This window comes from Alligator sinensis, unplaced genomic scaffold (assembly GCF_000455745.1).
Source record: "Alligator sinensis unplaced genomic scaffold, ASM45574v1 scaffold160_2, whole genome shotgun sequence".
NCBI lineage: Eukaryota > Metazoa > Chordata > Crocodylia > Alligatoridae > Alligator > Alligator sinensis.
In genome coordinates this window covers 113999-140768 of record NW_005842717.1, presented here as the reverse complement: position 1 = coordinate 140768, position 26770 = coordinate 113999, and the positions used below count along the sequence as shown (strand labels likewise).

Here is a 26770-nt window from a genome sequence, read left to right as displayed (position 1 = left end):
CTCCAGGGTAGGGGAAAGCACCACCTCCCTTGGGAGCCCATTCCAGACTTTGGCCACTCTAACTGTGAAGAAGTTCTTCCTAATGTCCAGTCTAAATCTGCTCTCTGCTAGCTTGTGGCCATTATTTCTTGTAACCCCTGGGGGCGCCTTGGTGAATAAAACCTCACCAATTCCCTTCTGTGCCCCCGTGATGAACTTATAGGCAGCCACAAGGTCGCCTCTCAACCTTCTCTTACGGAGGCTGAAAAGGTCCAGGTTCTCTAGTCTCTCCTCGTAGGGCTTGGTCTGCAAGCCCTTAACCATATGAGTGGCCCTTCTCTGGACCCTCTCCAGGTTATCCGCATCCCTCTTGAAGTGCAGTGCCCAGAATTGCACGCAGTACTCCAACTGTGGTCTGACCAGCGCCCGATAGAGGGGAAGTATCACCTCTTTGGATCTATTCGTCATGCATCTGCTGATGCATGATAAAGTGCCATTGGCTTTTCTGATGGCTTCGTCACACTGCCGACTCATGTTCATCTTGGAGTCCACTAGGGGTGCATCTACACGAGATGTTTACTGTGGAGTAGACTAATTAATTCTGCAGTAAATGGCTTGCAGCTCTATTAGGCCACAGACAACTAATTCAAAGATGCAGCCCTATTAGGTACCTAATTAACTCAGTATTTAAAAGTACTACCCTGCTGCAGAGTTTTTTTTACCTTGCAGCACCATACATGTAGGCACTGATGCAGCTGGTTGGGGCATGAGGGTGATTCAGTGTGGGGGTTGTCTGCCAGGTAGCCCCACGTGGGAGCACTCTCATACCCCAGCTAGCCCCTCTGCAGCACGTTGAGTTAGGTTGGAATAGCTGACCCCCAGAGCCCCCTGCCAAGAGCTCTGACCCAGCTCAACATGCTGTGGTCCTGGGCGCGTATGTAACACATGTCCACCTTAATAGCATGTGTAGATTTGCCCAAGTAGTACAAGGAATTTTGTAGTAAACTTTTGAAGTTTGAGTGCTTATGTGGCTCTTTGCATGTAAAAAGCATGTGGAACTCAGTGGAGTGTATATGCAGATAAGCTTTATATATGGTATAGTGATTTTAAAAAAGGCTTTTAGTAGGACCAACTTGGCCCAGAGGTCATGCAACATTAGTGCAAAGAGATCACAACTAACAACAGGGACAGGATCCCAATTTGGGAATACAATGAAGAGAGTATGAGCTGAGACCCTGTAAAAGGAAAACTGTAGCTACTAGACTTGTAAGACCTGCTCATCTGGAAAAATTACATTGTCTTCTGATTTGTGGTGGGGAAACTGGACTCATTTGATAACACAAGACTAGTTCAACTATATTAAAAGGCAGGAATGATACATAATTAGTATGTATAAAAGTATGCTTGGATGGACATACTTCCTCCTAAAAATGGCTGTCCTCTTATAAAAAGAATAGGATAAAAGTTAGTCAGCACATTAAATGTGCTGGAATAATACATAATTAATACATAATGGAGCTAGACTGTCCTCAGTGGTGGCAGGTGACAGAACAAGGAGCAACAGTCTCAAGTTACAGCAAGGGAAGTTTAGGTTAGATACTAGGAAGGATTTTCTCGCTAGGAGGGTAGCAAAGCATTGGAACAGGTTACTCAGGGAGGTTGTGGACTCTCCATCCTTGGAGGTTTTTAAGACCTGGCTAGACAAAGCCTTGGCTGGGGTGATTTTGTTGGGGGGGGTCCTGCTCTGAGCAGGGGGTTGGACTAGATGACCTCCTGAGGTCCCTTCCAACCCTAATTCTCTATGATTCTATGATAATAGCTAATAAAATAAGTGGTGAGAAAAGAGTGTGTTTCAACTAAATGTAAAACTTATAACTTGTGTGGGGTAACCATCCTGTTAAACCTGAGACAGGCAGCTTGTTAAGGTTGTGGAAGTGCTACACAGTTTTCTCTCCCCAAGGGAGAGAATTGCAGAATACTTCCTTTTACATATGTTAAAGAGAAAGTAAAACGATTACCAGATATGGGGCTAAAATAAGAAAGTTAACACAGCACTGTCATTTTTTTTCTGATGCATTAATGGATCCTTTACTGTGACATATACAAAATGGAACACAACAAAGTAAACCCGTGTCTATGGACTGAGACTGATGTGACTAAAACATACAATAGAAATTGCTATGTCAACAGAGATGGCTGCTAAAGATGCCAGGGAACGGCAACAGCACTATATATCTGCAGCAAACCCAGTGCATATTAAGCAGGAAGCCTAAATATGTGAACTTTAGACTGTGGGAAAAGAGACTTGCAATGCAAGTGATTACTTGTCAAAGAATAAAGCTTGTAGAAATTGAAGCCTATACCAAAACTAGATTATAACCCTCACCTTACACCAACTGGAGGATTTTTAATTCAGCAGCCTGAAGATGACAATATGAAGTGTACTGATAAGTTTAGGCACTCTACAAGACAATAGTATAAGTGTCTAGATTTATTTATAAGTGAAAAGAACAAGATTTAAATTTATTTTTTTAGAATCCTGCTGTGAAGCTACAGAGACACCAGATCTTACATATAAAAATGAATGATTAGAAAACCTTGGTACTCTGAAAACTAACAGAGGAAAACCTTGCTTTCCAAACAGAATGACCTAGCTCTGTAAAGAGCAGGTGTTTAAACTGTGTTTTTAAAATAAAGGTGTTCTCCATAACCAGACAGAAAATGGTGGAGAGAGAAATGCAGTTAGTTGAACTGACAAAAGCACCAGATGCATAGAAGCTTAAAAAGGAACTCCAGCCCCAAACAAAAGTAGCTGAACTTTTGGATGCAGCAGCTGATGCCTTTTAGAGTAGAAATGGAAGATTAAACATACAGAGGCAAAAACTGCTCAAAGGGGGAGGAACTCTTACATTTTGCAAAGCCTATGGCTGAATCTGGTCCAGGGGCAGTATACCACTTACAGGTTTTCAGAATGATTTCTAAGGTTAACGGGGAAAAAAATAGAATGCCTTGATAGTGTTAATTGTGAAAAAGGGGGCTATCAGTATGTCTGGTCAATGGTCATGTCAAAGTTACCACTGATCTGGTACTACATAGGCATCGGAACCATTTGCTTGGACTGGAGAATATATTTACCTTAAGAGCTAAGGCTAAGCATTTAGCCAAGATTGATCTAGTCCAGTGTTGCTTTATCTTTTGGCCCTGTGAGCCAGATGAATGGCACAAGGCTGATCTGCATGTTGAATTGGGCCCCACACAACCTGTGCCTGCTGGGATTGGGTCCCAGAGTCTTACACCACTCGTGCACACTGAAATTGGGCCCTGCAGCTCCCCTCTGCCCCTGCCCTGCATGCCAGGATTGGGCCCCAGCCACCCTACCCAGACAGTGGGGGAGTAGTGCCACCATTCCCTTGCCACCAAATCTCCCAACCCATGGGCATTTTCAGAGACCAGGGATTGAGCACCCCAATCTAGTCCAGTTGATCTACAGCTGGAGGATGAAGACTGTTCAACACCACTATGCAAAGACTGGATTAGTGTTTACAATAGCATCCATATCTACTACTTGGCAGAAATCCATATAGCAGGTATTAGAGGATGTTTCCAGTACTTGGTATTACTTAGGTGCTACACTGGTAATGAAAGCAAATAGACCAGGGGTGGGCAATTATTTTGGGTGGAGGGCCGCTTACTGGGTTTTGGCAAGCCTTCGAGGGCTGCATGACAGGCAGCCCAGGTCAGATAAATAGTAATTTTCTAAATTTTTTAGGGGCCCCACAGGCCAGATAGAATGGCTTGGTGGGCTGTATCTGGCCCACAGGCCGCGTTTTGCCCACCCCTGAAGCAGACAGTACCTTCAGGACCTCCAAAAGGAACTTGCAAGACTGTAGTTGGATGATCTTAAAGCAAACAAGCAAAAATGACTTGTACCAACTTTCAGTTACAGACTGTTGCCATACCACTAACGGTTACTTACAAACTTTGCAAGACAAAGGATGCAAATACACAGCACAATTGCTAGTGAGTAATATATCCTGGATTCTACTTCATAACAAATATCCTCTATACTAAGGAGTAAGGAATAGATGTACAAGCAGCTCTCCCAAGCTCGAAGCTTAGAGTAGGTGCTATTACAGCCTCTAGGTGGCAGAAACCAGTTTGCACTGTACAAATAACTGCTCTAAAATTAAACTGACTAGGAAATAAATACGGAACACATCCTACCTATCAACTTTGCTGTACAGTAGATTTACTATGATCTTTTCAAGAGATGACGTAATCCCAGATTTAAATGATTTAGTATATAGTTGGGCTGTGCACTGTGTATGCTCCATTTGTACTAGGTCATAAAATCCCTTTGCTACCTAGTAAAGATGTGTATCAATTACTGTAGATTCTTGCCTGATGTACTAGTAGTGTTACATCCTCTGAATGCATGGAATCAGTGCCACCATAGGCAGTGTGGCGCACAGCACTCTCCCTTGTATCTTTGTCAGTGAAGTCTGCTGGTGATACCTTCACGCTTTGAATAGTAATAGTAATTTCATGTGATGCAAGGTCATACTGAAGCTCTCTTGCCTTTGTTTCTAGGGCTCCTACTTCTGTAGAATGTAACTGACCTCAGCTTTATAGAAACTTTGAACTTTGTCTTGGGTCTGGGAGTTCCACCATCACCAATGTCTGCATGGGAAAACAATTACTCAGGCTGCAGATCATCAAGCTCTAATTTATATTTTTTACCTAAAGAAAGGTATACTAGTAATAAGTGGTTATATTTATTGAGTTTCATGTACAAACAAGCAGGTTTCTTGTCATAGTTTCATAGACATGGACATTCGGGCTGGAAGGGACCCAGAAGGATCATTGAGTCCAGCCCCCTGCCCCAAAGGCAGGAAGTCAGCAGGGATCATAGGATCCCAGCAATATAAACATCCAAATGTGTCTTGAAGACATCCAAAGCGGGTGCTTGAACCACCTCCGGCAGCAGTCTATTCAATTGGTAGTGACAGATAAGGAGACTGAAACAACTAAAGGTGGTCAATATGACCTCCATGGCACAACCTGAATCCCTGCTGGTAACAAATATTCTGGTACACCATGATACTAAAATAATCCAGTGCTAGCTAATGAATAGCTGGGCCTATTCCCAACAGACTGCTTCCTGCATCCTTTTCTTTACTAGTTAAACATGTATCGAGGTTGCCTACTGTGTGGCACTAGAAGAGGTATTTTAACAAAGCTCAGGGCACATGTCCTTCAAACATTACATGAAGGCCATTTAGGAAATGCAAAAAAAAAATCTATGACAAAATATTTTATGTGAAGGCCAGAAACTAATCTGCAAAGAGAGGAAATGGCAAAACTATGTTGAGTTTGCCAACAAATGCAGCACTTCTCTAAATGTGTTCCTTTGCAGTTTTGGGTAATGACAATGAGTCTGCATATATATTAGGTTGGACAATTTGTAAGGCTTTATTCTTAATTCACTAGATATCTAAAGGGCCTAAAGTATTCTGTATAAATGCAACTTGTTTATCATAGGTGGTGTAAGTGTTAACACTACTGTTTTTGCAGACTGGAGTTACTGAAAAGATTAAGTGAGAGTGGAACTCAGTTCACATTTGAAGTGTTCTGGTTGTTTGCTAAAAGAAATGCTATAAAATGTGTTATTTCAGCTGTCTACCATCTTGTCATTAATAGATTTTTGGATAGATTCATGCAACCATGCAAGCAAGTAATTTATGTTATGGACAAAAGTAGCTTCTTTCTATTGATCTGTAGAGATATGCACTACGTGCTACACCAAATCAGATGCTACTGATATTTTTTTTCAGACAACTTAGCGTTTTCTCTGGACTTGTCAAATCCAATCTCCAGTGGCCTCCATCACATCCAGTTATATAGTTTGCACAAGGAAGAGCAAGTGAATACAATACTGGAAAATGGAGAATCATTCTTTGGGATAGAATGTATTATCCAAAAAAGCAATTTAATAAAATACCATCGATACAGTTTTAGATCCTTGACATAGCATTATTGTATCTGTTTTGAGACCAATAAAAAGAATATAAAAGAGAATGAATTAGAACAACTTAAAAGGGTGTGGTGCCTTATAATGGGTCATAAATATAATACATTGGAGAGGCTTCCAAGCTACATCTGTCTTGCACTGCCAGAATGGCTTTTATCTTTTTGGAGTCTACTGCCAAGCTAAACTAAAAGAAACTAAATAGATAAAAATGACAGTTTGAACCAAACAATGTTATCCAAGTAAAACAGTTTAGATCACAAGCAATATTCTCTTAATTTCAATTAAAAATAATCAATTCAAAATCATGATGTTACAATCAACAGTTATAATCATAATGGTAAAAATAAACTTAATGCACTATTCAATTCCAAATTCCATTAAAATACTTAATATTTTAGCATGCTCCATGCTTTAAATGCACTGTATTTTTTCTTCTTTCTTGCATCCTCATTCTGTAACAGAAGAGAAACAATTCTTTCATTTTTGTACTGCTGTTTGGAAGTTAACTGTCCACATAAAATACTCTGTCAAGTGAATCTATTCTAATAAATGATATATGTAGTGAATGTGTCCTATTTAACTCCCTACAAGCCATAATACATAATAAAACCTGGGTGTCACTAGATCTAGAACAGTTCTGTTAGCATATAGTCTATGTACTGCTTATAAAGAGCCTTCTTGGTCCCTAGCGTGCTCAGTACACCTAATAATAGAAACAAATCCAAAGTACAATAAACACTATTAATTTAACTTGCACAGGAATTGTTGAGGGAGACTTTATGCTAAAAGATGGTAGAAGTACATGAAATTTAACTCCAGAAGTAGCGGGAAAAATATCTCCCTTACGTGACTCTATTGGTAACATGACTTTGCATATTGTAAAACGTCCTTCAGTCTTGTTATAATATGCAGTTGTTTAAGCAAATGGCTTACTTCATCCTAAAGAGGCAAAGGAATGGAAGCCATGAAGAGACATAGCACTCATACTTTGGCAGCGCATAAGCCAATCAATCTAACAAGATGTTTTCCATTTAAAAACAAAACAAAGAAAACCCAAACTGCTTAATAGCATCTTCGTAACCCCTAATATATGGTAACATGGAACTAAACTGTGTACTCATAAGACAATTGTCTGTCATATTTTACACTGAACCTTCTACACTTGCCAAGTTTATGTAATGATATTGTACAACACATGAAAGAAACTGGAAAAGTAAATGTAAAAAAGTGACTGTCCAAAGAGAATACTTTTTAGAAAGCACACGCCTTCATTTAGGGACACACGCCAGCTAACTAGAAAAATAGTTTCAGTGTCTGTAATTCTTTGTCTTAAGTGTACGAAGATTTAAGTACAATAATAAATAATATTATAGACCTGAGGCCTTCTGACTTTTATCACATGCTGCACTTTAAGTATCTGAATAATTGCATTAACTTAATGGCCACAACATACACTTAATATTCAGCACGTATTTTTAATACCATGTTGAAGTGAGGCCCAGGTGCTCTCCTTCATACTGGCAAATGAACAGAAAAAGACAATTATCTCTCTTATTCATAGAAACTGCTGGTGATGTCTTGGATGCTGCAGCTTCTCCTGCTTCTGCTCATGAGCAGAAGTTAGAGAATATGCAAGAAGAAATAGACTCTTCAGCTCAAGAGAGGCCTGATGCATCCCCAACAAACCAGGAAACTGTTGCTGAGGGATCTGGGCAAGCTTCAGAAGGTGCACAGTATACCTGAGTCTACAATACTTTATTTCTGGGGAAAGAAACCAAACTGTTGTTTCTAAGTAGTCTAATAAAATTAAGCAAGTAGCCCCATGTGTCTGCTATGTATATATATTCCATGAGCTATTTTAAATTTTCTTTTGAGGTAAACAAATATTTATGAAATCACTGCCACATGCTGAAAACAGCTTATACTGAATTTTGGTCATTAAATGAAACCCACAAGACCTTTCAAGGGAAGCATCCCACAATTTCAGACCTCAAGGGTCTGAAAAATTTGGTTTTGGGGAAGCAGTGGCAGCATTAGTTGCAGCACCCCTGCTGCCAAATTTCTAGGCCCATGGGGGCCTCTGCAGGCTGCATGATGTGGCCCTATGTGCTAGATTGAGACAGTGCACAGGGTTGATCCATGGCTAGATCAGGTGTGCAGGGCTGAGCCAGTGTACCAGAGCATACACATGGACTGACTCCAGAGCTAGGAGTTTTTTACAGAAATTCAAAAAGCCTGAGCCTGAATTGATTCAATCTTTGCAGATTAGTCTAACCTGGCTAGGCTGAACAGGTTTGTAACTGTACAGACATCCCAGAATTACAGGCACATGCCTGCAGTGGCTCAGGCTAGAAACCAGGGGGTGCTAGAGGAGCCGTCCCTTCCCCCCCACAGTGCTGAGCGGGGTGGGGGGCGCGGCATGGCCAGACCCAAGCAGGATGCTTTGATTAGAGGGGGGTCCCTCCACCCCATCCCGATTTGGTAACAGAGCATTTAGTTACTCAGCAGGGAGTTACATAGGGAGTTGTTAGCATTTATTACCCCATCAAACAAAACAAAAGTCTCTCTTATTAGTTCAAACTCTTCTTAAACAATTTTTTCCAAGAAAGGAATGGAGGGACATTACCAGTTACCTGTTGGTTAGCTCAAAAACCCCCTAAACTGACACTGTCCTGTCTGCCTTTGTCCTGTCTCCCACAGCATGGACCGTAGCCAGCATGTGGTATGTTAGCTAATGCTGAGAGGTGTCTGTGTAAGGCAGAAGAGAGGGTGGGGAGGGAATCCCTGCTTGAGCAGGGAGTGATGGGGTAGGGCGGGGGGGCAGGAGGAAGCTAGGCAGATGCTGCTGTACCTGCAGTTTCTTCCAGAGCTCCAGCCAGGGAGCAGAGGGTTGGGGCCAGCCCTGCTGGGCTGGAGCAGAGAGCAGAGCCCCGCCCAGGGTTGCAAAGCATCTGGGATGCTGGGGGACTCTGGTTTAACTTAAACCAGGAAGGGGTCTGGGACAGACATTGCATAAATTGGTTTGAACCAAATCAGTTAAGTCTGATACTACATTATGTGAAACCAGCTTCAGCCATTTTCAAACTGGTTTATGTGCAATGAACATCTGTTCTGTTACAGGTTTATCCAGTTTCTGATCACTTAAACCAGTTTGTGTGTAATGTCTGTCCCTAGCCCATGTGCCAACCCTGCACTGATTCAGGCCCATGGACCAACGCTACGTGCAGGATCTAGCCTGTGGATAGGCCTTGTGCCACTAATCCAGCCCACAGGGCCAGAAGGTTGGTCGCCACTGGGTTACATAATTATTTGATATGAAGTTACAGCAGGAGGAAAATCCCTGTTTGTCACTTGTGACAAAATCATATTTTTTAGTCTGATTTAATTTGAAAGGTGGAATGTTATGTTGTAGGAATGAAAAGAAAGTTGTGGGAAAAGAAAGTGATATATAGCATGTATATGTAATGAGCTGTTTTGATCCAATTACCTTTTCTTATTCATCTTAAACTGGAACATAAACAAAACAAAAACAAAAAAAACCTAGAAGAACATGTGCATTAAAGAGATCCTGGCTGAGATTTTCAAAGCAATCTAGAGGATTGGACACAGCTTCCGCTAAAGTTAGAAATAGGAAAGTTAATTGTTAGATGTAGGTCTAAATCCCACAACTGCTATGAAAAGCTCAACTCACATGCCCAAAGTACATTTTATTTCTAATATAAAGCATACCGCTTTGTTCTGTAGTTAATATGTTAGACTACTTAACAAGAGAAATGTTTCTAATGATTTCTGTCCTCATTTTCAGTTTCTACTGAAAGAAAGGCATCTGAAGATGTTTCTAAGGATTCTTAAAGGTATATTGACCTTCCCAGCATGCCATATCCTTTCTGACTTCATCTTCCCTTTTTTGCACCTATTTGCATTTACAGCCTATTGAAACTTTGCACATATATTGCAGTTGTGATTTCACTTTCCCATCCTTGCATGAAAATGGCATAAGAACTTACCATACTTGATGTTTCTTTTTTACTAAAGAATCATGACAGTTCCATCAATATCTTTCCAATGCTGGAGGTAGCACAATTTTACTATATCAATGATGTAATTATTTATTGACTCATATCCTGAGCTATATAAAATGAATTGAATCCTTTGGACCTGGGGGAGAACCCAATTTCCTCAACTGAGCTCCAGTTTTTTTATCTTAAGTGTAACACAACCAGGTGCTAATAATTTGATATGTTCCTTTTCAGAATGGACATAGACCAGGATCAGTCTTCCAATTTTTAGCACTTTTCAACTTGCCTTTAAATAAAATTGGAAGGCTGATGTCTTTCTCAGGCTGCAACTCAGCGGCTAGAGACAGAAATTACATATAAACTGGTATAAGTGATCCAAAAGTGGTTCAAATCTATAACACAACAGAAGTTCAGTGCACATAAACCACTTTCAAAATGGCCAAAATTGTTTTAAAATAAACCTGGATGGATGTAATATCAGGTTTATCTGATTTAAATTATTGAACTTCTGTCCCAGATCCCCTCCAGAATCAAGTTAACTCACAGTCCCCTAGCATCCCATGATGCTTTGCACTTCCCCTGCAAACCATCCTTGCAGAGTGGGCAGGCTAGCCTTGGTCCAAGCTGTCTGCAAGCTGTCTGCTCCAGTCCAGCAGGAAGGCATGCTCTAGCGCCTCTGGGCTTCTGGCCTGGGCCACTGCTGGCATGTGACTGCATTTCTGGAATCAAAAGTGAATGTCTGTTCACTTGTTTATCAGTTCAATGTACACAGCTTAGGTTAACCTGCAAAGATTGAATCAATTCAGCCTCGGGCTTTTTGGCTATCTGTACTTAGCCATCAAGGTAACTGAAGTACATACCCAGCTTTAATAGTAGGCATCTGTCTGTCTTGCGAGACAAGAGAATTACGTTAAATTAGACAACAGTTCACTGAACATAATCCCCACTTGAAAGATAAAGTGAAGCTAGAGTGACCTCTCCAGGGTGCAAAAAGTCTGGGCAGTGTATATGGAGATGCTGAGCTACCCACACACCAGTGTCCCTCTCTTAGCCTTGCTGGTTTAATCCAAAGGAAAAGAAGGTGCCAATACATTTCCTTTAAGTCCTCCTAAAACAGTGGAATTACTCATGCTTAAAGTTTGGTATTCACTCAAGTTTGCCTTTTATGGCTTTCAAAATCAAAGATTTTGTCCAAGTGTTACCATTCTGTGTGACTATACCTTCCTAAAGGAGAATATAAGATGTTGGTATGAACCTATAAAAATCTGTTGATTGCAAGATCTCTTCCACTAAAATCAGTGTTTATAACAAAAGGTAACATTAAAAAAAAATAGAAACTAAGTAGAAAAACTCAACTCAGGAGTTCACTTCTTTTCAAACGTTTTTCCATCTAAGCTGTAAAAAGAAGAGGGAAGTAGAACAGAAATTAATCTGTTGTTTACCAAAGATCTGTAAATATATGTGTGCATGCATGCATACACATAGCATGTATTTACACAACATAATGAAAAACATGCCTCTCATTTTTGTTTGCTCCTTGCTTGTTCTATCACACAAATAAATGAAAAATCACTTGACCACTTTCAGCTTCCTATGATGAAAAAGCAAATATTGTTTTGTATTGTGTTAATAAAGTGACCATATGTCCTGGTTTTGTAAATTATATACTAGGAACTTCTTTTGGGACACATGAAATATCCTGGGCTTTTGCTTCATTCATTAAAACTTTTTTTTTCAATAATTATAAAATGTTTGGTTGAGATGCAGGGGTCCACACAATGTTAGCATTGTTATGTGTGCAAGCATGATTTGCAAGATAAACTATGAGTTTTCAAATAAGAATCCATAGTATTAAAAGCATTCTGACCTGTTGTAGTCTTCCTGTATTCTTTGCAATAGAAGAATTTCTCTATTACCTTTTTGTAATAAAAAATGGTTGAAAACAAAGCTGATCTTTTCCAATCTTGAACTGAGATCTTTTTTAACTGGAATCCAATTTTGAATCTATTGAGGAGGGCCTCAAATCTATCAAGGGTTGCCTCAGCTCTAAAGAGGCAAGAACCACTGCAATAAATACATCCAGTGTGTCAAGATAAGACCATTCAGAACACTAAGTTACTAGGAAATGGCTTCCAATCTGGAAAACGTAAATGTGATTCTGTTGAACTGGATGGTGACAGTAATGGAACTGATACAGATCTAAAGGATAGAGAACTTTTGCTTCATATATAAATATTCTGCAGCCTGGCCATTGTTGCTACAAGTGTCCCAGGTTTTGATTTTAAAAGGAGTGTATATAGAGGTTGTGATGCTTATTCCACTACATATAGGATAAAAACAAACATTGAATGAATTTAAAGGAGCATAGTAAATCTGAGCTTTAGGAGAAGGTTTTGACATGTTGCTGTCAACCAGAATATGGGTGCCCAATACAAGACTGCCCAATACAACACTGCTGCTTACCATGTGATTCCACTCTGAAACGTGACTTTGTAAAAAATATCACTAGCATCATGCAGGTCTAAGTACAGGGTTTCTCAGGCCCCTCTAGATGTTCAAGTAAATGTGTGATAGGATCTGTTGCATGATCCATACAGTTGTGCCTCCTGCCATGCCACACATGCATGGTAGGAGGTGTAATTGTGGGAACCAGCATGGAATTCAATCATGCCTTCTTGCCAGTGCAGGGGGAGCCTAGGATTGTGATCCTGGGTTCTTTCTGCACTGGCAATTAGCAAGCTCCCATAGCTGGGAGCCCCATGTTGCCATAGCTGGGATTCCCACAGCTGATGGGGTTCCCAGCTGCAGGGGGACATGTGGCCACATGTTTAATTAAAGACATGATAAGGAAGAGTCACAAAGTTATTACATTTTTGTGGAATAACTTTGTGGCTTATTCCTTGTTTTATCATGCCATTAATTGATTGAACATGCGGCTGTGTCACAGCCTAAAACGTGATTATCTGGTTGATGACATCTTAAGTGTAATGTGTAGACGGGGCTTCAGTAATTTCACATTTGAGCCTGATAGGTTACTACTAATAAGCTGCCCCTTCTCCCCCGCAATTGCCAGTGCTGCAAATGTCTCAGAGCAGTGGTGGTCTACAGTCCACAGGCCAGATCTGGCCCATGGTGTTGTGTCATCCAGACTGCAGGCCCTGCTGTGAAATTTTCAGATTGTAGGGAGCCCTGTGGGCCTGTGCGCTAGATTGGGTGTACAGGACAGTATGGGGTCCAATCCTGCTGTGAGCAGGGGGAGTGTGAGGCCTGATCCTAGTGAGTGGGGCTGGGCAGAAGCAGCACAGGGCATGAGAGCCAGATGTTGGCATGTGGGGCCAAATCCAGCTCACAGATTGGCCCTATGCCACTCTTTTCACTCCTAGTGCCAAAAGATTGAACACAACTGGCATAGAGGATTTAAAAATGTAGGGGCATGTCTACAAGTGCAGTTAATGTGCCTGATTTTTCTGCGCAGAAAATTCAGGTGCATTAAACTGCACCCAGGCACACATCTGAACATGCACCTACCAGGAGCAAATTTGCTCCCAACAGGAGCAATTCAGTCCAGGGCTGCTCCTGTCCCACTCTTCCCCCCTTCAGCAGCCAGAGGGAGCTTCAGGCTCCCCCGGGTGCCAGCCCTGGGCTGGCAGGGGGCACAGGGGTCAGGTCTGGGGGGCAGGGGGAGCTGTCCCAGCTTTAGGGCAGCTCTCCTCAACCCTGCGGAGATCAGGGCTGGCCCCAATTACACAGCTAGGAGGGACCTGCCCCAGAGCTGGGACAACTACCCCTGCCCCACAGAGACTGGGGCTTAGCCAGCCAGGCAGAAGTTGTGGCCCCCTGCTGCACGTGAGCTTTGGCACATTAGTTAATACACCATTTTTCTAGCACTTGTATGTATTGGTACTAGCAAACAGTGCATTAGACTAATTTAATGCACAGTAATTAATGTAGATGGTGATGCTTTACTACGCATTAGATTAGCTGAATGAAAAGTAAAGCATCTTGTATAGACACACCCAGACAGAGTTTTTCTGGCTTAGACAGAACTATCAACAACAGTTAACACTTTTTTAGTGTATACTCTGTAGGTTGTGAGATTTTTAAAGTAAAGATCAGTTTATGTGACTAGTGCACTTGTTGATATCTTCAAAATAAGAAATCACAAGGACTGCAACACCACCATCCTTCACTAGTATCATTAACCTGTCATGTGGGCTTGGATCATTAAGGAAATTAACTCATGAATAAAGTTGTTCATTTAAGTAATAAATAAAAGACAATGGGGCAAGTTGCATGGGGTTACATTTAATGCCTGACCCAATAAATACATACTAGATTTCAAAATAAGTTGGCATGGAGTTGCAGTGTCAGGTCTTAAGTATGTTTTATCCAATTAAAGAGATATTACAAAATGAATTCTCAATAATTAATGCACAATACCTTTGCTATATTTGTTCATCCATTTAGAATCCTGTTCTATGACTAAAAATAACCCTTTGCTTTTATACACATTTTGTCCCTGTAAGTCTTTAGTTCAGTGCTTCTCAACCAGGGTTATGTGAGTTCATTTTAAGGATGCCACAGAATGCCACACAATATTAGCACTGTTAGGTGTGGAAACGCCTAAATGTGTTTCACAAAATAGGAATCAGAAGCGTAACAAACATTCTGACTTGTTGTGGTCTTTCGGAGTTCTTTGCAACAGAAAAAATGACTGTATTATTTGTCCACAGTCAAAAACGAGTGAAAGGTAAGAGCTGCATTTTCCAAGGGTGGCCTGTATCTAAGATTTAGAACCAGTATTTTAGCCTGTCATAAATCCTTAGTGCAGCTAATTTCTACCTGTTGCATGAAGTCCCATATTATTGTCTGGCATATTGGTTTATATCAGCTAGCTAAATTAAAACACATTGTACTTCTGACAGTACAATGTGTAGAGGGAAAGTGATGTCATATCAGGTTTATTACTATTAAGCATAAGTTGTCATTTTCTCTCCAAAATGTCATCATCTTTTATTTTTGTTCTCTTTCCAGGGAGCAACAGAGAAGACTTCTGAAGAGTGTCACAGGAATATTTATGACAATCAACCAGCTAATTTATGTTGTAAAACCTAATGTTCTTTCTTGGAGATGTAAAACAAACCTTACAGGTGGTCATGCTAAAACTGCTTGTCAGAATTAGCATTTTTATATTTTCACTAGTATTCATTTATTACAACAGGCAACCTCAGAAGATTTAGGTTTGCCAGAGAGAAATAAGCTACTCTAGTGGGAAAACTTCTTTCTAAAACAGAGATATAGTGGGTGCACCTACATGTTCATTAATGCACTTTTGCTAATGTGCATTAAATTTAGTTCCTCCATTGTGAGGTGCTAGATAAAGGTGCATTGGCCTATTTTAATGTGCATTAGCAAAAATACACTGATTTTTGTGATGCTTTAAGGAGCATTAAAATAGGCTAATGAGCATTAAAGAGCACAAGTAGATGCACCCAGTATAATGTAATACAGAACCAAGACCCAGATAGTATATATCAAATCCACTTGTCAAGAGAAAGAATAGATTTAATTACCAGTACATATACGTCAAGTAGGTTCTAGAAAATTTTAAAAATCTAAATCTAGGAATTTATGTTGACTTTCTACCGTTTTCCAGGCTGTGATGGGTGATAACATTGTAACATCCCATACTAGCAAGATGCTGCCCCAGACAATCATAGCAAAATTACAGAGAAGTTTGAAAAACACACATAAAACTATAAAATTAAGCAATATAGTAAGGTATTGTCAGTGATGATCATTTTAAGGCTGGGCCAGATGTAATATATATAGAACCTCTTATATATAGAGAATGTGAATCCTAAGGTGGAACCAATATTTCTTCTCTAAAGCTGATGGAGAACTTTGAAAAGAAAATGACAGTAGTATAAGTGACATGTGGAATTCTTCCTACTAGTTATTCACAAAAATGCATTCACTCTTCCTCAACTCTTAAAGCAAATTGCAATATTGTCAAGGAGAAAATGTAGTGTGTTTCTCAGATTAAGAATAACCTGCATAATTCTGCAGAAGCAAATTTAGGTTCCTGAACTTTTATCATCCATATTACAGCCTTTTACTTGAAAAATATTGCTACTGTGAAAAAAAAAACCCAAATATCACTGCAAGCAAAGCTACCTTGAATAAAACCTTACCACAGAATTTCTATGGCTGTGAATCTGTATCTTTAGTTATCTGGAATATTAAACATGACATGCTGTATAAAGTATTTTAAACATTTAGGATCAAATCCTGTCCCACTTATAAGATATCTAAATAACAGCTAGACATCTAAGTAGGACCCTACTTCACCCTATTCAAGTCCCTGAAGAAACATTAATGTGTAGACTTTTGTAATATACCTTTACTTTAACCTTAAGACTAAGCCATTAAAAGTAACACAGAAGAGGACGACCCACCTTTCTTTTGCATTAATGAGTTTTTAGAGATGTGAATAGGATAGAATTGCATTTATATGCCTAAATTCCACTTATACACTTAATAGGTGGGATATGATCTGGCCCTAAATTTACTATCCCCTATTTTTCATTCATTCCCAATGCAATACATTCTTTACACTTTTATTTTCCATAAATTCTACAGTGTCCTACACTTCTATGTATACCTGATTAGTGCCTAACTTGATGGTATAACACAGTGCCAGTCTCAATCTGTTACCTGTTGTTTATATTATACCAAATATAAGTTATCTGCATATGCGTTAAGTGTATAATCTATTTAAGGGTAGGGCATATTTCAGCCATAGTGTTTACATTGAAATTTAATTGTACTCTGGGAACTGCATAGTAAATGTCACTCTGCTTTCTAACTAACTGTCACTCCCTGTTTTTTAACTGTCTTAGTGAAACTATCAAAGAGTTGCTACTAAAAGGCTTGAAAGCCAGTTCTTTGGCTGGTAATACCCATTGGGTGCATCTACATGTGCAATTAATGTACCTGGATTTTCTGCACAGAAAATTTAAGGCACAACTAAACTGTGGCCCTGCATACATCTGAACATGCACCTGTAGGGAGCTAATTTGCTCCTGACAACTGCCCCCCTGCAGCAGCTAGAGGGAGCTTCAGGTGCCCCTGGGTGCTGGCTGCAGGCTGATAGGGGGCACAGGGGCTGGGTCTGATTTCCACATGGCTGAGCGAGCTGTCCTTTCTGCTGGGCAGCTGCTTTCCAGCCACATGGAGATCAGGACACATCCTGGACATTTTCTGGAATTTGCTGTCACAATTGCGAAACAGATATCAGGCTTCAAGGAAAAAGGTGCCCTTAGAATAGAGCCTCAATCTAACCGGTGGTTAAGGTTTCCAGAGGCTTTTTAACCACTGAAACTAAACAAGACTAACTCTCTCAGCCGGCACGGCTTATGAACTGAGACAGGTGGGGCGGGTGAGTGTCAGGCAGGGCGTGCCCTGGCACAGCTGGGGACAGCAGGGCCGCGCGGGGATTCTTCACCGCTGCTTGCCTCTGTTCCCTGCTGCCCTGCTTCCCCCCACACGACCCGGCGCTGCAGGGAGTGGAAGAGCTGTGTGGAAAACGTCCTTGCCACTTCTTGCTCCCACGCTGCCCTGGCGATGTGTCACCTGCACACAGGCTGCTGTGAGGGGAGCAGCACGGGGCTGCACTCCTCAAAGTAGCGGCAGGTGCAGGGAGCCCACAGACTGTGCCTGCCCCAGGTACAAATCTGGGGGTACAGGTCTCCCCTGCCCCCCAGGAGTGCACACAGCAGTGAGGAATGGACCCTCCCCCTCCCCCAGATAAGACACCTGTGGCCCCATCCTGCTCCCCGCTAGGGACCTGCTCAGCCCCAAGCCCCACCTAGCTGGGCAGCAGCCCTAGCCCTGCCCAGCTCCCTCCCTACAGGGGCCTCAATCCCCCTTTCCATTTACCTGCTGGAGCTGCTCTGCAGGTTGCCTGGGGCCACATGCATGTCTCTGCATGTGGCGCCCCTTGTCTTTCCACCTTCCTTCCAACAGCTCTTTACCCACGCTGGGGCATCAGTACAGGCACCCTGCTGCCCTCTTAAACAAGTGGTTATTGCACTTCATTCTAACTGTTCAAGTGTTTCTACTGCTCATGTACCACTCAGGAGTGAAGGAGATTGCCCTGCCCTGAGGTGCTTACTGCACATACTCAACTTTTTGTTGTGTATGCGTAGTGCACAAGCATAATCATGACACTGATCATGTCATTTTGAAACTGGTGGGGCGGTGCCTGAGCACCCCATATTGACCAGCTGCCACTGTGTCTCAGTGTAGTACGTACATCTGCTTCATATCATAGCTATTTTTTAATGTTTCCACAGTGTTTCTGTGACTCATACAAGGAAAAAAACCAGGGCTATATGCTAAGCTGCTGCCAAATGCATCTACACATGTAATTAATGTGCCTGAATAAACTCTGGCACAGTTTGCAGTGGAGTTTATCGCTCCCAGGTGCAGCATTTCCATGTGTGCCCGGGACTGCAGCACGTTGAGCCGGGGCAGCACAGCCCTGGCTGGCAGGAAGCCCAGGGGATTAGCCTGCCAGCCCAGAGCTGCTCTGCTCCGGCTTAAGGTGCTGTGGAGGGGCTGGCTGAGGCATGAGAATGCTGACTGCAGGGCTGACTGGCAGGCAGCCCTGCCTTATAGCACCTTTGTGCCCCAGCCAGCTCCAGTCACCATCTGCACATGGGTTGCAGTACACTAAATAACTCTGCTGTAGGATAGTACTTGTGTCAGGTTATACTATCCTATAGCAGAGTTAATTTGTTTACTGCAGTCTAATAGCACTGCACATGTAGACAGTGATGCTTTACTGTGGAGCCTAGCTGGTCAACTCTGCAGTAAAGCGCATGTGTAGATGCCTCTACTGAGGCTAAATTTTATCACAGTTGGCTGCCTATGAAAGCATTTGGATATCTATGGCTTGAGCAGCAGTAATACCCTGTCATGTGGATAGCAGCATTACACATTGGGCGTGTACCTACACAAGATGCTGACTGCGTAGTAGCCGAATAATACTGCATCACAGCACAGACAGTGCTAATACGCTACTCTGCAGTATTATTTGGCAACTGTGCAGTAGCGTCACTTAAACGATGTTCGCTCACATTGTTGCACAATAGCTCCACAATAACTTGCTAATACAAGTACTAAATAAATGCATGGTAACCACTATGCAGTAGTGTCTCATGTAGGTGCGCCCAGATAATAGCAAATTGCAACATGCAGATATTTCAAAGACGTTTCAGAAGTTCAGTGCAGGACACATCTATCCTGCTCAATTTTGTGTCACTTATAACAATAATTAGTGTTTCTAATTGGAAGAGTTAAAACAAAGTAGGGTAAGTGAATGGGGAAATGGAGGCAGAGATTAATTAAGAGGTCCCAAGTACAAACTAGTAGAGCGGAGAATGACTCCTGTTCAGGGTCCTATTAGAAGGATCGTGTTTGCAGAGAAGGGTGCCTATCAATCTTGGAACAATGAAAGTGAGCATTAGTGTAATGCTTAGTCAGCAAGTGAAGCTAAGACTGGGTAAAGGGCTTTTCTTATTGTATTTAAGTAAATTTTGATGACAAGTATGACATAACACATTTGGAGATAAATTAAGGCCTTTTTCACTGTCAGCAGGAGGCAGTGCTCCTAGGAACTGTGACATGTGACATTTGCTCTCTTCAAAACTGTTAAAAATAGTGTGATTATTTGATACTGAACAAATTCTAAAAGGGAAAAAATGCTCTTCCTGGGAATCCTGTGGTGACTGCACAACAGACTGGGACTGGGAACTGAAGACCCTTGAAACAAAACGGGAATGAGAAACTAGTTGAGAGCCAGAAGGAATGAACAGACACTAGCTAGACAAGGAGACTGAGACTCCAGAGTCGTTAGATTTGCTACACAAGGTCCTGGGATGAGAAATCATAGGAGTGATAAGTGAGATTGACTAGAGAGGAGAACGAGACAGGAACCCCCATCCAGTGGTTAGGGAACAATAGAGCTGGGACAAAGACCCATTGGAGGAGATGGAACAGAAGAGACTGTGCCCAACAGAATATACTACTTTGCAGGGCCTGGAAATGTACCTAAGATTCCTTTCACCATTCCTCTGCTATCAGCAAATATTCATGAAACTCAAAAGCAAAGTGTCCCTTCCCTCTAGTGCTGTTCCCTGTGGAGCATGACAACGTACCATGACTAGCAGCTCTGGCGACAAAGTCAATGTAGCAGATACAAAGATTCCAACCATGATGATGACCCATGTTGGTGTCAATAAATTGTATTATGGAACTTCTGTTTGTTTGCTCTCCCCCTCCTCCTCCAACCTAGGAAATTAACCAGAATTATACATTAGTAAGGTTGCAAAATCAAGCACTCAAGTTAGGAAATGACAAAATTAAACTGGCCTGCGCAATGTTAAGTGAGATACCCTGTAGGTAGGCTAATCTTTAATTACATGATCACATCATAGTTTTTCCACAGGGCCTATCATGCTGCATTCAGTGCTTGAGATAGAACTGCTCTGGACATGAATCAGAGCTAGGTAGTACAGAAGTCTCTTGTTTGTAGGCTTCCTGCTTCATTTATTGCAGAAGTTGGAAGGTGTACAGAGGATGAGGGAGGGGTTTACAAGAGGGATGTTGGGCCCATGGTTAAAGCAGTTGAACATTTCATAGTTTCACAGTTGTTAGGGGCTTGAATGGACCTTACAGATTATCGGGTCCAGCCCCCCTGCACTTGGGTAGGAAAGACTGCTGGGGTCATATGACCCCAGCAAGATGGGCATCAAGACACTTTTTGAAGATTGCTAGGGTGGATGACTGTGCTACCTCTGGGTGGGGGAAGCCTGTTCCAAACCCTCAGCACTTGACTTGTAAAGATTTTCCTTATATCTAGCCTGAAATGACCTTCAATCAGTTTGTGCCCATTATTTCTTGCCCTCCTCTGGGGGGCCTTGGTGAATACTGTAGATGCTCCCCCTGTACCTGATATACATTCCTGATGTACTTGTAGCCTGGTACTGAGTCCCCTCTAAGTCTTCTCTTCTCAAGGCTGAATGGTCACAAGTCTTTCAGACTCTCCTTGTATGACCTAGTCTCAAGGCCTCTAATCACCTGCGTAGCCCTCCTTTGAACTCTCTTGAACTTCTCCACATCCTTCTTAAATTGTGGTGCCCAGAACTGGATGCAGTACTCCAGCTGTGGCCTCACCAATGCCGAGTGGAGTAGGAGGATGACATTCTTAGCCCTGCTCAAGATGTTCTTGAAGAGAACTGAATTTCTGCTACTCCTACCACACCCCACCACATTTCCTTCCTCTTCTGATTTTTTTTTTTGTTGGGAAATAAGATGGGTGTCAACATCTTAAACTACATAGCTATTTTAGAACTATAGTAGAGCTAAAATGAGGATATTGTTAAACTGTCATGAGCTAACGACTGCTACTTCTTTGATCTCTACATAGCTGTACAAGTGGTTGCAACTACTTTGCTTGCTGGTTCTGCTGCTAACTTTGGTTATTGATGGTTATGCCTGTTGCTGCCTAAAATGCTCCCTGAAATTTTGGAACTCAGCCCATGCTGTTCCAAAGTTCCTGCCTTAATATACCTTCAAACAAAGAAATGCTGTCATGCTGAACATGGGACCTTGCTTCACTTGGCATATAAATTACTTTTCCTGGACAAAATCCCAGGTGATCAGCTTCATGTATCGATTAAATTGTTCTTAAATATCTCAAAAGCTCACTATTTTATTGATGATTATCGTTCCCGGTTCCAAATCCTCCTCAGCTCTATTAGGATGTACAAGTGAACTCCGCTTTCTCATTAAGGTAGGTGGTCTATGTTGCCACAGCTTCACTGAACCAGTTCAGGTTATGTTGTTTTTAATTTGAATCAGCAAGAAATTTTTTGCATTAGCTGCAGTTCCATAATTTTGTAAAACAAGGGAAATGATTTAGGAATGCACTGAAAAAAGCAAGTTGTAAAAAAGAAAGCATAAGCATATGTTATGTATGCAATTTATAACCAAAAAAGAAGTCTCCAGAAAAGGTCTTTTCCTCTAAAGCTGTAATTATGAAAAAGTGTGTGACACTATGGACTGTGAAAATTCCTTTTTTTTTCTCCTAGTGGAGCCTTTCTATGTCTAGTATGATTGTAGTTTTCTGCTTCTAAAAAAAATCAGCCTATGTTCTTTTTCAACGTTTTTTAACAGTGTTTTCTCTGTTTGGATTAATTTAACACAATTAACTGCTGGGTTTGTGTGTATTGACGCTATCAAACAGAAGAGGGCACTAAGTCAAAGGCAGCAAGGTTGCTGAACACTAGCACACAGAGCACCCATCTAGTACAGGAAAAAAACTAACAAACTAAAGCTAAACAGTAAAGGGAGAAATGAATCATTTTATGTTTTCCCTAGAGAAAATTGGTTTGATTTTTTGAAGCTTAATTACAGTTTGAAGGGAATGCAAATCAGAGAGCTCCTTTTCCTTCTGCACTTGTAGAGGGCAATGAATTTTCAATGCAAATTGCTTGGTCTTGAATTTGTTATGCTTATGATGAGAGGCAAACCATATTGTAAGTAATTTTTCAGGACTTAACTAAACGTTGAGTTATGAACAAAACGGGACTAGATCTGAACCATCTTGCTTTTAGCTTAAGTGACTAACGAGGTTTGGCCAAATCAAAATCACCCTAATCTTGCCACCTTTTGCATGCAACTGATTGAGGCAGGCTTGATTTAACGTGATTAACAGAAGATAGAGACTACATGCAGTTGTCTAACTATAATTGCAAACAGATGAGACAATAGATTTACTGTAACCTTTACAGGTTACAGTAAGATTTACTTGGCCTTAATTGTTACTAAAGTCCCCTTGTACTAACAAGGAAAAGTCTTAATAGTTATTCTGAATCAAATAATGTTTGCCTTGCAGTGTTTTGTTTTCAGGATTTCATTTTCTGTGCTAACTGTGTGGTATGTTTCACTTTTGTACGGTCCAGATCTGAGTACAGTCCAAGCCATTTACCAATTTCCATAAGTCTGAAACTTGAATATATTATAGAAGAGATGTAATGTATCATCTTATGTTCCCCAAATGGTTCTAATTTGGAATTCTTTCATCTAAAATATAGAAACATGCCAAGAATACAGGGCTGCAGCCTTCTCTTAACTGCATCCACATGGCACACATCTCAGAAACAGCATAATGTTACTTGAGAGCCAAATTATTATGGCAGCACTAGCCTGTATCCACTAGCAATGTTCCTAAAGATTTTCCCCATGTAAAACCTATCCCTCATTGCCCCTGCTTGTTGGGAGGAGGGAGCAGAAATTCGGTACGGGTAAAGATCGTTAGTGTTCTCTTTTTGTGATGACAGAACTAGGTGGCAATATTAGAGAGAGAATCTGTGCCAGTGGGTGTAAAATTGTATCATTCAGATTTATGATATTTAATGTTATACACAAACAGTAACTGTTCAGATTGTAGTCACTTTGCAAAATGGTCAGTTTTATCTTTTTGTTATCAGTTTCTGGGGTCTTGAGTATACTCTCTGTGGGAAAAAAAATAATTAAATAGATCAAGTAAATAAATAAAACATGATTCAAATGATCCTTAGTCACCCAAGAGCACTGACAGATTTTCAGGTAAGCAAAAATGGAAAAGAAAATGGAAAAGAAAAATAATCCCCAGTAGATAATATCTTTCCTGTTTATAGAGGCTGGCTACCTCAATAATGTTTAAAACACCATGACTGTCTTATAATCCATCTCTTGCTTTTAGTAAGCACATTTTGGAATTTGTATTCATTTCTAGTATTATTTTTGGCTAATTTTTATGCTTGTACTTTCCCCAGAGAATCTGCTTGTATAGGTAATTAAATTGTGATTAATATACATTTGGGCCAGTATCAGTTGTTTCATAAGGAATGAAACAAATACAAACATTTAAAGATAATACTCAGAAAAGTTATTTTAAACGGGCTTATTCCCTTGTGTGTATCCTATATTCCCAAATTGTGTGCAACCACACACCAAAAAGCTGATTATCTGACTGAAGTAAATAGCGGGAAGCAAAAGCAGGTTCGTTTTATTTAGTGCAAATCCCTGTAAAAAGCCTTCCATTTGCAGGTTATTTTAGAAATTATTGCTATTAATGTTCTCTTGAAGAAAAAGGCCTCCCACTGTGGGACCCTCATGAACATGAAATACACATCACGCAAGTCTACCCTATTGCACAAATAAATACATATGCCTAAATAATTAGTATTACTTCATAAAGAGTGATTTACACAGGAGAGACCAACTCAGCCAGAGGGGTTATGGGACACATTGTATCTCATTTAGTCTGTGTCATTTTTTTCCTTTAGCAGAAAGAGGATGGCAGCTAGAATTAGGTAAGCTAGTGGGGATCAACCTTTTTGGCAGGCATGCAACAATTTAGCCTCACACCCTCCCCAAGTGCCAGCCCAGTCCCTTTTCCTTGCCCGATTGGATGTAATCTTCCTTGTGTGCTCTCCCCAGTGTGCCACATGCCATGCACAGAGGCTGCCCATGCCAGTTACGGCAAGCATGCCACAGGTTGTCTGCCCCTAAGGTAGACCATACAACGCCTGGTTGTATAAAGTGGTTCTGAACCATTTTTGTACCAGGACCCATTTGCAAACATCGATGGTCAGTCCTGACCCACTGCCCCCCACGCCCAGGCCCCCAGTGTGTGGGGCAGGGGGTGGGTGTGTGTGGGGTGGGGGGTGGTCACAAGCAGCCCCAAGCAACCCCTTGCAGGCTGGAACTCGACCAGACCGCTTGGGAAAAGCCACAGTTTCCCATGTTTTTCTCCTTTAAAGGAAAATAATTTTCTAAAGTTTGTTCCTGACCTTTTCATATATTCCTGCAACCCACTTCTGAGTCATGACCCATGGGTTGAGAAATGCTGGTGTATAAAACAGTATGAGTTGAATCCTCCCATATGGGGGACTGACAGATCCCGGCAGAATACCACTGAAATAACTCAGGAATAGCAGCCTTGTGGAGGCTTGTTCCCTCTTTGATGCGCTAGTCCACGGTTGAGTAAAAAGTCCTATCACAGATTGAAATGCAAAACTCTAACGCTCTTGGTTCAGGGATGATACCTTTTATTAGACCAATTAAGAAATCGCCCAAAAGTTACAAGATAATTAGTTGGTTTAATAAAAGGTATCATCTCTCATCTCCGAACCAAGAGTTTTAGAATTTTGCATTTCTTTTTGTCTCAGACCAACACAGCTACCAAAATACATCCCTATCACAAATTAAGGCACTTGTCTATTCAGGACAGTTGCACCTATTTTAAAAATGCGGTTTAAACTGACTAAAGCCTCTATGTGGACCTGTTACATCAGTTTGAAGGTGACATTTCAGCATCCCAAATAACGTAAATTAAGCCAAAAAGAGCCACTCCTGAACAAAGGGGCTTGCCCTGGGTTAACTAGATTAAGTTAACTAGGTACAATACTCTTGTGTAGACAAGCCCTTGGGCTCTGTGGTGGCAGTTGGTGGACCTAACTGTCACCAACATCTGCCACCCCCCCCCCTCCACCCCCCGGCGGGGGTCCAGGTTGCTGCAGACTGGCGGCAGACGGCAGAGTCTGTTAGATGCACAGTGAGGGTGGGCAGATCGATCAGAAAGGTCTTCCTGTTCCTCTCAGCTGTGGGTACAAAGTGGGACAGGGAAAGAACAGCGCATTAAATTGAAAGGGGAATGAAAGCATAATTCAAACAGGGAGAGGCAGGAAGAGAAAGGAAACATGGGAAAAGTTGAGAGAGGAAGATACGATATAAACCAATGAGACGAAGGTCGAGAAAGTCAGAAACAGCTGCACGTTGACAACTGAGTTAGGAACAGAGGAAATCAGAATGAAACAGAGGAGCCAGCTGGTGAGAGAGTTCATGCCACAAGGTTTCATCACGAGCAGCGCTGAAGATGCTTTCATTTCCATGGCTATAAGAGCCTGCTGGCTCCAGGACCAATCTGGTGGCTATCATGAAGGAGCTACTGGAGAAGTACATATCTTATACTTCCTTTTTCTGGGTGAAGGTTTGGCTTATTGGAATTTCTTTTTCAATTGTTTTTTCCCCTTCTAGAAAAACACCTTCTAGAGGAGCTGTTTAGAAGGAGTGGGCTCAAGTTTTGGGTGAAGCCCTTAGGACTACCCTAGGAGTTAAGGGTGCACCACTTTTCTCATGATTGAACCCATTTTTCCTGGACTCATAGGTGGCCGAAGGGGGAGCTAACAGGGCTTAGACCCCCCGACCCCCCCCCAAAATACAGGGCAGCAGTAGGGCCTCAAGGTAGGGCCGTGAGGAAGCCTAGCTGAGGGCTTCTGGCAACTGCAGCAGGGGTGGCGCAGGGAGAGGGACAGGAGCTGCCCAGCTGGCGGCATGGGACTGCCCCACATGCGGCTCATCCGGGGGACACGGCTCCTGTTGCTATGCGCACCCTGGGAGGCATGGGGGGCACACGTCTCCGATCTGTGCAGGGCAGGGCGGGCAGCTGCTGCGGGCTGTGGCCACAGATGTGCCAGGCTCTTCCCACCCGGGGGGGGCTATGTTACACTGGGGGCGGGCAACGGCAGTGCTGAGTGGAAGGCTATGGCTATGGCTATGGCAAACCCACCCCAAGGTTTGCCATAGCCCCCCCCCTCCCAGTGTTACTGCTGTGTGCTCAACTCCC

The 26770-nt window shown here is 41.8% G+C and overlaps 1 protein-coding gene and 1 long non-coding RNA gene across 6 annotated transcripts in view; one reads left to right on the top strand and one right to left on the bottom strand.

Annotated features, from left to right (window-relative positions):
• LOC102373851 (neuromodulin-like) overlaps window positions 1-16232 on the top strand; it is a 43566-nt gene extending 27334 nt beyond the window's left edge. For all 3 annotated transcript variants that reach the window (XM_025216248.1, XM_025216249.1, XM_014524985.2), the window contains exons 5-7: window positions 7572-7736; window positions 9816-9864; window positions 15064-16232. In XM_025216248.1, the coding sequence (XP_025072033.1) occupies window positions 7572-7736; window positions 9816-9862 (212 nt within the window). In that variant the 3' untranslated portion in view covers window positions 9863-9864; window positions 15064-16232. The remainder of the gene's footprint in view (window positions 1-7571; window positions 7737-9815; window positions 9865-15063) is intronic.
• The window catches only part of LOC112552010, a 49638-nt gene that overhangs the window by 13030 nt on the left and 9838 nt on the right, over window positions 1-26770 (bottom strand). The window contains exons 1-3 of one of the 3 annotated variants that reach the window (XR_003096365.1): window positions 21805-22513; window positions 20253-20385; window positions 5952-6462 (exon numbers count right to left, since the gene is read on the bottom strand). This is a non-coding gene — a long non-coding RNA (uncharacterized LOC112552010). Of the gene's footprint in view, window positions 1-5951; window positions 6463-20252; window positions 20386-21804; window positions 22514-26770 lie in introns of those variants that run through there. The other 2 variants (XR_003096367.1, XR_003096366.1) reach the window with 2 other exon arrangements.